This window comes from Triticum aestivum, chromosome 6B, assembly GCF_018294505.1.
Source record: "Triticum aestivum cultivar Chinese Spring chromosome 6B, IWGSC CS RefSeq v2.1, whole genome shotgun sequence".
NCBI classification, from domain to species: Eukaryota; Viridiplantae; Streptophyta; class Magnoliopsida; order Poales; family Poaceae; genus Triticum; species Triticum aestivum.
In genome coordinates this window covers 489,596,407-489,609,317 of record NC_057810.1, presented here as the reverse complement: position 1 = coordinate 489,609,317, position 12,911 = coordinate 489,596,407, and the positions used below count along the sequence as shown (strand labels likewise).

The 12,911-nt window shown below is 42.4% G+C and overlaps 1 protein-coding gene across 2 annotated transcripts; it reads left to right on the top strand.

Moving 5' to 3' along the window:
* The first annotated feature begins 7,119 nt into the window (after positions 1-7,119).
* Positions 7,120-12,052, top strand: LOC123137630 (SPX domain-containing membrane protein OsI_08463). 2 transcript variants are annotated; one of them, XM_044557447.1, is made up of 12 exons: positions 7,120-7,366; positions 7,490-7,593; positions 8,709-8,777; positions 8,956-9,076; positions 9,216-9,527; positions 9,654-9,758; positions 9,852-10,306; positions 10,395-10,699; positions 10,800-10,969; positions 11,056-11,246; positions 11,354-11,487; positions 11,594-12,052. In XM_044557447.1, exons 3-12 carry the CDS (start codon positions 8,725-8,727, stop codon positions 11,830-11,832), a joined length of 2,085 nt encoding a protein of 694 aa, XP_044413382.1. In that variant the 5' UTR covers positions 7,120-7,366; positions 7,490-7,593; positions 8,709-8,724; the 3' UTR covers positions 11,833-12,052. The 2 variants fall into 2 exon arrangements, with proteins under 2 accessions (XP_044413382.1, XP_044413381.1); XM_044557446.1 differs by having other exon boundaries at positions 8,703-8,777.
* Positions 12,053-12,911: the final 859 nt, after the last annotated feature.

Genomic DNA, 12,911 nt, shown 5'->3' with positions numbered 1-12,911 from the left:
CTATATTCTCTGACTTCTGTGAAAATATTGTTGAGGTTTTCATGGATGATTTCTCCGTTTATTGATCTTCTTTTGATGATTGCTTGAGCAACCTTGATCGAGTTTTGCAGAGATGCGAAGATACTAGTATTGTCTTGAATTGGGAGAAGTGCCACTTTATGGTTAATGAAGGTATTGTCTTGGGGCATAAAATTTCTGAAAGAGGTATTGAAGTTGATAAAGCCAAAGCTGATGCTATTGAAAAGATGTCGTGTCCCAAGGACATTAAAGGTATAAGAAGTTTCCTTGGTCATGCCGGTTTTTATAGGAGGTTCATTAAAGACTTCTCTAAAATTTCTAGGCCTCTCACTAATCTTTTACAAAAAGATATTCCTTTTGTCTTCGTTGATGATTGTGTAGAAGCATTTGAAATACTTAAGAAAGCTTTGATTTCTGCACCTATTGTTCAGCCACCTGATTGGAATTTACCCTTTGAAATTATGTGCGATGCTAGTGATTATGTTGTAGGTGTTGTTCTAGGACAAAGAGTTGATAAGAAACTAAATGTTATTCAATATGCTAGTAAAACTCTAGACAGTGCCCAGAGAAATCATGCTACTACTGAAAAAGAATTTTTAGCAGTTGTATTTGCTTGTGATAAGTTTAGACCTTATATTGTTGACTCTAAAGTAACTGTTCACACTGATCATGCTACTATTAAATATCTTATGGAAAAGAAAGATGATAAACCTAGACTTATTAGATGGGTTCTCTTGCTACAAGAATTTGATTTGCATATTATTGATAGAAAGGGAGCTGAGAACCCCATTGCAGACAACTTGTCTAGGTTAGAGAATGTTCTTGATGACCCACTACCTACTGATGATAGCTTTCCTGATGAACAATTAGCCGTCATAAATGCTTCTCGTACCGCTCCATGGTATGCTAATTATGCTAATTACATTGTTGCTGAATTTATACCACCTAATTTCACATACCAGCAAAAGAAAAAGTTTTTCTATGATTTAAGACATTACTTCTGGGATGACCCACACCTTTATAAAGAAGGAGTAGATGGTGTTATTAGACGTTGTATACCTAAGCATGAACAAGAACATATTCTATGCAAGTGTCACTCCGAGACTTATGGAGGACACCACGCTGGAGATAGAACTGTGCATAAGGTATTGCAATCCGGTTTTTATTGGCCTACTCTCTTCAAGGATGACCGTAAGTTTGTCTTGTCTTGTGATGAATGTCAAAGAATTGGTAATATTAGTAGACATCAAGAAATGCCTATGAATTATTCTCTTGTTATTGAACCATTTGATGTTTGGGGCTTTGATTATATGGGACCGTTTCCTTCCTCTAATGGGTATACACATATTTTAGTTGTTGTTGATTATGTTAATAAGTGGGTAGAAGCTATTCCAACTAATAGTGTTGATCATAACACCTCTATTAAGATGCTTAAAGAAGTTATTTTTCCGAGGTTTGGAGTCCCTAGATACCTAATGACTGATGGTGGTTCACATTTTATTCATGGTGCTTTTCGTAAAATGCTTGCCAAGTATGACGTTAATCATAGAATTGCATCTCCATATCACCCACAGTCTAGTGGCCAAGTAGAACTGAGTAACAGAGAGCTTAAATTGATTTTGCAAAAGGCTGTTAATAGATCTAGAAAGAATTGGCCCAAGAAACTTGATGATGCATTATGGGCTTATAGAACCGCATATAAAAATCATATGGGTATGTCTCCATATAAAATGGTTTATGGAAAAGCATGTCACTTACCTCTCGAACTAGAACATAAGGCATATTGGGCCATTAAAGAGCTCAATTATGATTTTAAACTTGCCGGTGAAAAGAGGTTATTTGACATTATCTCACTTGATGAATGGAGAACTCAAGCCTATGAGAATGCCAAACTGTTTAAAGAAAAAGTTAAAAGATGGCATGACAAAAGGATACAAAAGCGTGAGTTTAATGTAGGTGATTATGTTTTGCCATACAACTCTCGTTTAACATTTTTTGCAGGAAAACTTCTCTCTAAATGGGAAGGCCCTTACGTTATCGAGGAGGTCTATCGTTCCGATGCCATAAAAATCAACAACTTCGAAGGCACAAGTCCGAAGGTGGTGAATGGTCAAAGGATCAAACATTATATCTCAGGTAATCCCATAAATGTTGAAACCAATGTTATTGAAACCGTAACCCCGGAGGAATATATAAGGGACACTTTCCAGAATGTTTCAGACTCCGAAAAGGAATAGGTATGTGGTACAGTAAGTAAACCGACTCCAAAACAGTTCTAACAACAATTTTTCTCCTTTTGGAATATTTAAGAAAATAGGAAAATAAGAAGTAGTCCGGGAAGGACACGAGGCATCCACGAGGGTGGAGGGCGCGCCCTACCCCCTGGCCGCGCTCCCCTGCCTCGTGGGCACCCCGTGTGCTCTCCGGACTCCGTTTTCTTGCACGATACTTCTTTTAGTTGGTAAAAATCATTATATAATCTCCCGAAGGTTTTGACCACCGTATCACGCAAATATCCTCTATTTTTATTTTGAGTTGTTTCTGCAGCAGATTTAGAGCAAGATGTCTTCTCAAGTCAGTCGGGGAGAGTTGGGTGTCTCATCCGACACCGGGTCCGGGAGCAAACAACGATGCCTATCACTTTGGGCCATCAATGGAGGAGGAGATGGAGGCCGATTTGAAGAGGATAGATGCCATGGAGGAGGATCAAGAAGTTACTTCTCGCTTCCGAGCCGGATGCACGACGGGGGAACTATAGAGCTCAGCTATTCCAAACTCGGTCATCCCTTCCAATGTCAGATTTATTTCTTATGAAAATATGAAAAAGAGTGTCACTTGTTCTCCAGCAGCTATATAACATCCATGGGTGAAAGGAGCTTTAGCCGTCACGGGTAAGCTCTGTGAGGAAATAATGGACCTCAAGCAGGAAGTCAATAAGCTCGAGGAGGAGAATCATATCCTGAGGGGCATCATCGCCAAGAATATCACACCACCACCTCCAAAGAAGGAGACATAATCACATGGGTATGGGCACTCCCCTTGGCTACTGCGAAGCTTGGGGGAGGTGCCCCGGTATCGTATCACCATCACACTCCTATCTTTACCGGTTTTCTTAGTTTGATCCGTTTGGTAATATCTTGACCTAGTAGAATAAAGTTTCGGTATGATTTAGTTTTGAGTTTTGCTTTATGATCCCTCTATGTAATCGAGTCCGTGAGCTATATATAATAAAGATTAGTGTTGAGTCAAGGGCTTTGCTACCTTGCTATGATCTTGAGGGAATAAAAGAAAAAGAAAGGATAAAAAGAAATAAAGAGATCATATTGATCTTATGGAGAGTAATGACTTCACATATAAAGAGTATGATGAATAAAAGTTGTTGAGAGTTGACAAACATAGTTTTGGTCATCGTTGCAATTAATAGGAAGTAATAAAGAAAGAGAGGTTTTCACATATAAATACACTATATTGGACATCTTTTATGATTGTGAGCACTCATTAAAATATGACATGCTAAAGAGTTGATGTTGGACAAGGAAGACAACGTAATGGGTTATGTTTTCTTATATCCGAAATAAAGTATATTGTCATGGATCATCCAACATGTTGAGCTTGCCTTTCCCCCTCATGCTAGCCAAATTCTTTGCACCAAGTAGAGATACTACTTGTGCTTCCAAATATCCTTAAATCCAGTTTTATCATGAGAGTCCACCATACCTACCTATGGATTGACTAAGATCCTTCAAGTAAGTTGTCATGTTGCATGCAATAAAAATTGCTCTCTAAATATGTATGACTTATTAGTGTGGAGAAAATAAGCTTTATACGATCTTTTGATATGGAAGCAATAAAAGCGACGGACTGCATAATAAAGGTCCATATCACAAGTGGCAATATAAAGTGACGTTCTTTTGCATTAAGATTCTGTGCATCCAACTCTAAAAGCACATGACAACCTCTGCTTCCCTCTACGAAGGACCTATCTTTTACTTTTGTCTTATACATTATGCAAGAGTCATGGTGATCTTCACCTTTCCTTTTTACATTTTATCCTTTGGCAAGCACCTTGTGTTGGAAAGATCCTAATATATATATCCAATTGGATGTAAGTTAGCATGAACTATTATTGTTGACATTACCCTTGAGATAAAAGGTTGGGAGGAACACTATAAGCCCCTATCTTTCTCTGTGTCCGATTAAAACTTCATACCCATAAGTATTGCGTGAGTGTTAGCAATTGTGAAAGACTAAATGATAGTTGAGTATGTGGACTTGCTAAAAAGCTCTTATATTGACTCTTTCCGATGTTATGATAAATTGCAATTACTTCAATCACCGAGATTATAGGTTGTTAGTTTTCATTGAAGTTTCTGATTCATACTTGACATGGTGAATAGATTCTTATTTTAGCATAAGAAATCATATGACAATATGTATATATGTTGCTGTTATAAGAATGATCATGATGCCCTCATGTCCGTATTTTATTTTATCGACACCTCTATCTCTAAACATGTGGACATATTTTTCGATTTTGGCTTCCGCTTGAGGACAAGCGAGGTCTAAGCTTGTGGGAGTTGATACGTCCATTTTGCATCATGCTTTTATATTGATATTTATTGCATTATGGGCTGTTATTACATGTTATGTCACAATACTTATGCCTATTTTCTCTTATTTTACAAGGTTTACATGAAGAGGGAGAATGCCGGCAGCTGGATTCTGGGCTGGAAAAGGAGCAAATATTAGAGACCTATTCTGCACAATTCCAAAAGTCCTGAAACTCCACGAAAGTTATTTTCGGAATTAATAAAAAATAATGGGTAAAGAAAGTACCAGAGGGGGCCCACACCCTGGCCACGAGGGTGGGGGGCGCGCCCTACCCCCTGGGCGCGCCCCTGTCTCGTGGGCCCCCTGGTAGCCCTCCGGTGACCATCTTCTCCTATATGAAGTCTTTTACCCTGAAAAAAATGATAAGCAAGCTTTAGGGATGAAACACCGCCGCCACTAGGCGGAACCTTGGTGGAACCAATCTAGAGCTCCGGCGAAGCTGTTCTGCCGGGGAAACATCCCTCCGGGAGGGGGAAATCATCACCATCGTCATCACCATCGATCCTCTTAGCGGGAGGGAGTCAATCTCCATCAGCATCTTCACCAGCACCATCTCCTCTCAAACCCTAGTTCATCTCTTGTATCCAATCTTTGTATCAAAACCTCAGATTGGTACCTGTGGGTTACTAGTAGTGTTGATTACTCCTTGTAGTTAATGCTAGTTGGTTTATTCGGTGGAAGATCATATGTTCAAATCATTTATGCATATTAATACCCCTCTGATTATGAATATGAATATGATTTGTGAGTAGTTACGTTTGTTCCTGAGGACATGGGAGAAGTCTTGCTATAAGTAGTCATGTGAATTTGGTATTCGTTCGATATTTTGATGAGATGTATGTTGTCTCTCCTCTAGTGGTGTTATGTGAACGTCGACTACATGACGCTTCACCATTGTTTGGGCCTAGAGGAAGGCATTGGAAAGTAATAAGTAGATGATGGGTTGCTAGAGTGACAGAAGTTTAAACCCTAGTTTATGCGTTGCTTCGCAAGGAGCTGATTTGGATCCATATGTTTCATGCTATGGTTAGGTCTACCTTAATACTTCTTTTGTAGTTACGGATGCTTGCAATAGGGGTTAATCATGAGCGGGATGCTTGTCCAAGAAAGGATAGTACCCAAGCACCGGTCCACCCACATATCAAATTATCAAAGTAACGAATACGAATCATATGAACGTGATGAAAACTAGCTTGAGGATAATTCTCATGTGTACTCGGGAGCACTTTTCTCTATATAAGAACTAGTCCAGGCTTGTCCTTTGCTAAAAATGGATCGGGCCACCTTGCTGCACCTTATTTACTTTTGTTACTTGTTACCCGTTACGAATTACCTTATCACAAAACTATTTGTTACCGATAATTTCAGTGTTTGCAGAGAATATCTTACTGAAAACCGCTTGTCATTTCCTTGTGCTCGTCGTTGGGTTCGACACTCTTAGTTATCGGAAGGACTACGATAGATCCCCTACACTTGTGGGTCATCATTGTTGTGGCTTGTTGGTCTTGTGAAGCGTTAGCGCGACAAATTCCCAATTGTTTACTAAAACCATTGTTCAAGAAATTGGTAACTGGTAGCTTCTTAGTTGGCCTGGGAGTAGCGATTAATCGGTGAATGTGCCTATTAACTGAATTAATCGGTAGATTAAATAGGATCTTGCCAACATATATCTAGCTTTTTTTATGTATTATATCATAATCTTATGCTCTGAGCTATGTAATATACCACAAAATGCTACTGTTTGGTCAAACCCTAGCTATTGAGGAGCGAGAGGGGGATGGGAGGGTCAAAGGAGAATTTTTCTGGCCTTTGTAGGCCCACATGTCAATGAGTCAACAACGATTAATCGGTCTAACATGCCAACTAAGGCCAACTAATCGGCCTGGCAAGTTAACACGATGAATAGATGTTATTCGATTCGGCCACCCTATGGGTAGAGATTAACTGACCTATTAACTGATTACTCGGATGAATTCTCGAATAGTGACTGAAACAAGGTCTGCCCGACTCCGATGCGGGAGGGATAATGATGACAACGCGCCTTCGACTTGCTACATTGCTTGTAGTTGTCACTAAGTGGTCTACGAACCTGAATGTAATTTCTGTTACTTCTGGTTCTTTGTACCGCCTTGACAGCTGATGAATATATTAAAAGTTTTTTCTGGAAGAACTCCTTTGATTTTGTAAAAAAAATCCTTTTATTTTGATAATCAAATAAAATAACGGTTTAGAAAGAAAAACCTAGTTGAGCCAAAGATTAGTGGCCGAGTTACCCCACGCACAAAACCAGGGGCAATGAGGCGAGAGGCGTTTTTGTCCACAGCCACGGCCATCCTATGCCAAAACGGGGCCGCGAGCCGTCCCGTCCCGTCCCGGTCGAATCCGCCACGTCGGCATCGGCGACACGAGGGCGACGTCCCGGCCGCAGCCAACCCGCTCCTGTCCCGCCCCGCCCCGGCCACATCCCCGGCGACGCCCCCTCCATCTCCATGTACTCCTCCGTCCTCTCTCCCTCCCTCCCCTCCCCCACCGTCGCCTCTATAAATACCACCCTCTTCCTCTCTCCCTCGCACCTCCGAAGCCGACCACGCAACATACAGCCGAACCTAGCCATTGCATTCGCACACATACTATACTGGTATACATACGCGCGCCATTGCCATTGCGCCGCGCTCTTCCGAAATCCCGGCCGCCTCGTCTCCTTCCGGTGTCTCCCGTTCGCAAGGGATAACTGTAGGTACGTGCGTATCTGTTCTCCTGTCTTTTGATTTTGGTTGGTGCAGGCCCTGTGCTGAATCTTTTCCGAAAAAAAAAGAGAAGGCCCTGTTCTGAATGCGCGATCGATTTGCCGGTGTTGCAGGCGCGATCGGTTCGTTGATGGTCATCTAATTCAGAGCATTGTTTCCCCGAGCGAAAGGGATCGACCCAACAGGCGAAGGAAGGAGCCGCCGGAGAACACGCGCGGTAATTCCAGCCCCTTGTCCGAAACAGAAATAGCACTGTACTCATTTTCATTCAGAAGGATCAGAGACTCGTTTCCCTCGGTGTGCCTCTGCCGGCTTAATTATGGATCCGCCTGAAGTTTTTCTTTTTAACAAAAAAATTTCGGAATACCTTTCCCGTTTCCCGATTGATGATGCCAGAATCCCCTCTCACTGTCTCGCCGGAGAAGAACCATCTGCATTTGCGCAATCGCCCCCCAAGATCGCCGGAGCACCACGGCGGTGATAGGCCATCCCCCTGAGTTGAGCGGTGGTTTTCTATGTTTATTTTAAGTAGGATACTGACAGGAGAAGCAGAACACCACGGTCGCCACTAGCGCACATTTATGTTTCTTGACGTGTGACCCTCAGCCCTCTCTGGGCCGTTTGCTCCTCATCATCCGGCCCGATGGTTCACTTTCCTGTAGCACACTGACTATTTGGCCGACTGTACAATAGAAACAACGAGAAAAACTGGACGATGCTTCGGTGCCTTAAAGGCACCTACCTCTGTGTCCAGAAAAACTGCACCGGCGCCGTTCTGGTACAGTGCTACTGTAGTCTGAAGGTGATCCATTGCTCTTGTCCAAGGCACGTTCTTTGCAAGGCCAATTCAGAAAAGGAATTGTGTGTGCGCTTTAATAGAGATGCTTAGCTCTTGGGAGACCTTGGAGCCATTTTATTATGTGCCCTCTCCAGGGTTTTGTCTCACTATGTCACTCGTCGATTCTGTGCCATCTTGCTACGTGCCCTATCCCTTTTGGAGCTGTCTCGAATATCTCAAGCTTTTGCCACCCATGTTAACATTATCTTAGGTTCTCCACTTATTAAAAGCTATTATTTCTTTGGTCCATGTACGCACTGACATGCCTGGCTTTGGCGCTTAGTGTGCGCATTAGTTTTTTGTCTCAAGCTCGTTAAGATCTTTTGCTGAAAGCTACATATTAGCGGTGTGTGTCTTTCTTAATTTACTCTGGCATCTGAACCAATTATCTGGCTGGTATTCTAAAGTGTTGACTAAATCGAAGTATTGTGCTTGAGTTGATTGGTTCTAGCCTCTATCGCTATGCTAACGATTTTGTTAATTTTTAGTTTCAGGTAGCGAAACGCCAAGATGGTTAATTTCGGGAAGGTACTGGCGTCGGATCAACTGGAGGAGTGGAAAGAGTATGTTGCTTGCTGCTCCAAAATTCAGTTCCATGGCATTTTACTGTTATGACTGAATTGGTTAGATATGCGTAAATTATGTGTCACTGTTTTTTTGACGCACTGACAAAAAATATCAAATTATAAGCTTGTTCAATGACCATTTGGAATCTTATGAATCATTTGCTCACTTTTCCAGATACTATATTAATTACAAAATGATGAAGAAAAAGGTAAAACAGTATGTTCAGCAGACTCAAGATGGTGGCAGAAATCATGAACAGGTTCTTAAGGAGTTCTCAAGGATGCTTGACGAACAGGTAAAACAGAGCTGAGTTGCTGATAGATTCTTATTTTCATATAGAGGCTTTATTATTGATGCATTCGTTCGACCATCAATGCTTGTTCTTTTTTGCCTCACGCCATCTGTGTTCATGACAGTTTAATTCTTCATTGCAGATTGAAAAGGTTGTGCTCTTTCTACTGAAACAGCAAGGTCATCTTGCTAGCAGGATCGAGAAATTGGGACAACAGCGTGCCATACTCACGGAACATTCTGAAATATCACAAGTTTCTCAAGTGCGAGAGGCGTATAGGCAAGTTGGGCTTGATCTTGTGAAGCTCCTTAGATTTGTTGATATGAATGCTACTGGGATCCGGAAGATTCTTAAGAAGTTCGATAAGCGCTTCGGCTATCGGTTTACAGATTATTACATCTCGACTCGTGCAAACCATCCTTATTCTCAGCTTCAGCCGATCTTCAAGCAAGTGGTAATTTCACTTTATTGCATTTTCAGTTCATAAGTGGGCTTTGGTGCATTTGCTTTTATGGTGGCTGCCCTTGATTCCTTTTATTCGTCATCATTTTTTGCACTTATGATGCAGTTCTGAATGCAGGGTATCGTAGCTGTTGCTGGTGCTTTGACACGTAACCTTGCATCTCTGCAAGATCACCAAGGAAGCTTTATATCCATCTATGATCATCCATCAATCACCTTGAAGGTCTCTTCTAGGTTCTCAGCTGCTTCCATAATCAGATAATCCAATCCTCATATAGGGTCTAAATGAATATCTATACTCCTTTTCTACGTGCAGGACCCTGTCATCGAACAAATAAATAATTCAGTACAGAAACTCACGCACAGCACAACCTTCCTTACATTCCTAGGACAACACGCAATGATCATTCCAGAAGACGTGCAAACTAGCTCGGAAGATCTCGTCGATGACCAGAGCTACCATTTCATGTCGCTGATGCTCAACCTAGTGAACACATTCCTCTACATGGTGAACACATACATCATCGTGCCGACTGCAGATGACTATTCGGTGAGCCTTGGAGCCGCAGCGACTGTTTGCGGTGTGATTATCGGGTCGATGGCAGTTGCCCAAGTGTTCTCTTCAGTATATTTCAGTGCCTGGTCCAACAGGTCATACTTTAGGCCCCTCGTATTCAGCAGCATCATGCTGTTTTCCGGGAACCTGCTGTATGCTTTGGCGTATGATCTGAATTCTCTAACTGTTCTCATACTTGGCCGGCTGCTCTGCGGGTATGAATTTTCTTTCTGTTCCCTAATTTACTGTTGTCATGTTTAAAATGTATATCTGATCGATCAAATCGGCCACTTTTGTATGCAGGTTGGGTTCTGCCAGAGCCGTGAACCGTCGGTATATCAGCGACTGCGTGCCTCTCAAAATCCGGCTGAAAGCCTCTGCAGGGTTCGTCAGTGCTAGTGCGCTTGGAATGGCATGCGGTCCTGCGCTGGCTGGTTTGCTGCAGACTGAATTTAAGATCTATGCAGTAACTTTTAATCAGAACACCTTGCCCGGGTGGATCATGTCCCTTGCTTGGGTTGGTAATTTGATTTGGCTATGGATTTCATTCAAAGAGCCAGATCACTTTGCTAAAGAGAATGCTGTCAACACACAGTCATCTGATTCCGGTAATCCTCGTCGTCTGCTTTGTTCAAAAGCAACTCTTGTCATGGTCATGGAAACTAGGCTCCGGATACATTTACTGACTTGAATTCTTTGCCGTCATAGGCCATGGACGAGATGATAATTTGGAGGGCGGTTTAGCACAGCCTTTGCTCACAGAGGCAAAGGAGAGGCAGGATGAAAATGCAGACAACAACGAAAACGACCCTAAAGAGAGTCATAAAGCAGCAACATCGATTGCCGCAGCATACAGATTGCTCACGCCATCTGTGAAGGTTTCCTCCTAACCCCTTGAATCTGATCTCTTTTTGTAGTTGTTGAATGTACTCTTTTTGACGCGTGCTCTTCACAAATATATCAGGTTCAGTTATTGATCTACTTCATGCTCAAGTTTGCAATGGAGATTCTACTCTCCGAGTCTAGTGTTGTCACTACGTTCTATTTCAACTGGTCCACGAGCACGGTGGCCATCTTTCTAGCTGTTCTAGGGCTGACGGTTCTTCCGGTCAACGTCATCGTCGGAAGCTATATCACCAATCTGTTCCAGGACAGGTAACTTGTGTGCTTTCATCACACCGCACGCTATAGAGCAGTTCCCTTGTCTTGACCTGTGCAGTTGTCCGGCCGTTTCACATCCCTTTTTCTTTCTCCATCTGAAGGCAAATCTTGGTGGCGTCTGAGATCATGGTCCTGATCGGCATCGCCTCGAGCTTCCACTTCGGCTCCAGCTACTGCGTCGCGCAATACGTCGTGTCGGCTCTCATCACGTTCGTATTCGCCGAGGTGCTCGAAGGTAAAGAACCTAATAACAGTCCACCACCACCAACACGGAGTATGAAGGAAGCGTTTCCTTTTCTGAACCTTGCATTGCGATTCTCACCTTTGTCTGAACATCGCAGGGGTGAACCTGTCCCTCCTGTCCCGGGTGATGTCGTCGAGGCTCTCCCGGGGCACCTACAACGGCGGGCTCCTCTCGACGGAGGCCGGGACGCTGGCCCGCGTCGCCGCGGACATGACGATCACCGCCGCGGGGTACCTGGGGCAGAGCCAGCTCCTGAACGCCACCCTGCTGCCGTCCCTGGTGATCTGCGTAGCCTCCATCGCCGCGACGTTTGGCACTTACAACACCCTGTACTGACAAACGGGCCCCCTCGATGTGCATCAAGTTAAGCATGGATCAATGCGCGCGCGGTGAGGCCAAGCTGCTGTTCGAAGCTTTGCAGCGTCGCTGTAAATGTTAGGCCATCGCTGCCAGTGCTAGGTGCTGCGTTTGTGTGGCGTACGGAGGCTTGTGGTATCAAGCTAGCAAATGTTGTAGCAGACACACGGTTCTAAATAAAACTGTACTGACCCATCCAGTGCTCCAGATCGTGTAAGGTACTCGCAAGGCAACGCCAAGAGCTAAAAAGTACGTAAAGATTTGGATATTTGGACAGAGCCACACCGTTCCGGTGGTTAGGCTTTTTTTCTTTCCTCACGCTCGTGGCAGCGGTTCCTATTTCACGCTTAGGTCGCAAACGTGAATTTGGGCCGGCCCTAGTGGCGCAGGCTCCCTCTTCTAGGTTTTTTTCTTTTGGTTTTCCCATTTTCGTTTTCACTTTTTTTCTGTTCTTTTTTTTATTTCGTTTTCTATTTCTATTTTTCTCATGTTCGTTTTCCTTTTTTTTATGTTTCTCTTCTTTTATTTTTCCTTTCTTTTTTTCTTTATTTTTAGTTTTCATTTTCCGAACATTGTTCCAAGTCCATGAATATTTTTTAAAACCTTAAAATTTTATGAAATTGTGAACATGTTTTCAAATCATGAACATCTTCTATAAATTTGCAAACATCTTTGAAAATTGTGCACCTTTTCAAAAAAATGTAAAGTTTTTTGAATTGGCGATTTTTTTTAAATTCACAAAATTTTTTATTTTGACCAACATTTTTTTGAATCAGCAAACATTTTTTGAATCGCTGAACATTTTTTGAAATTGGGGAATAGTTTTTGAAGTTCATTATTTTTAAAATTTGTGAACATTTTTTAAATTCATGAACATTTTTTGAATCATGGACAGCTCTTGAAATTAAGAACTTTTTTGAAATCCTGGTCATTTTTTCAATTCGATATTCGTGAACAGTTCTCAATGTAAAAACACAAAAAACAAAAGAAACAAAAAAGTGTAAGAATAAAACAAGAAAAAGACAGGAGCTCCCAGCTCCCACATGGATCAACCCAAA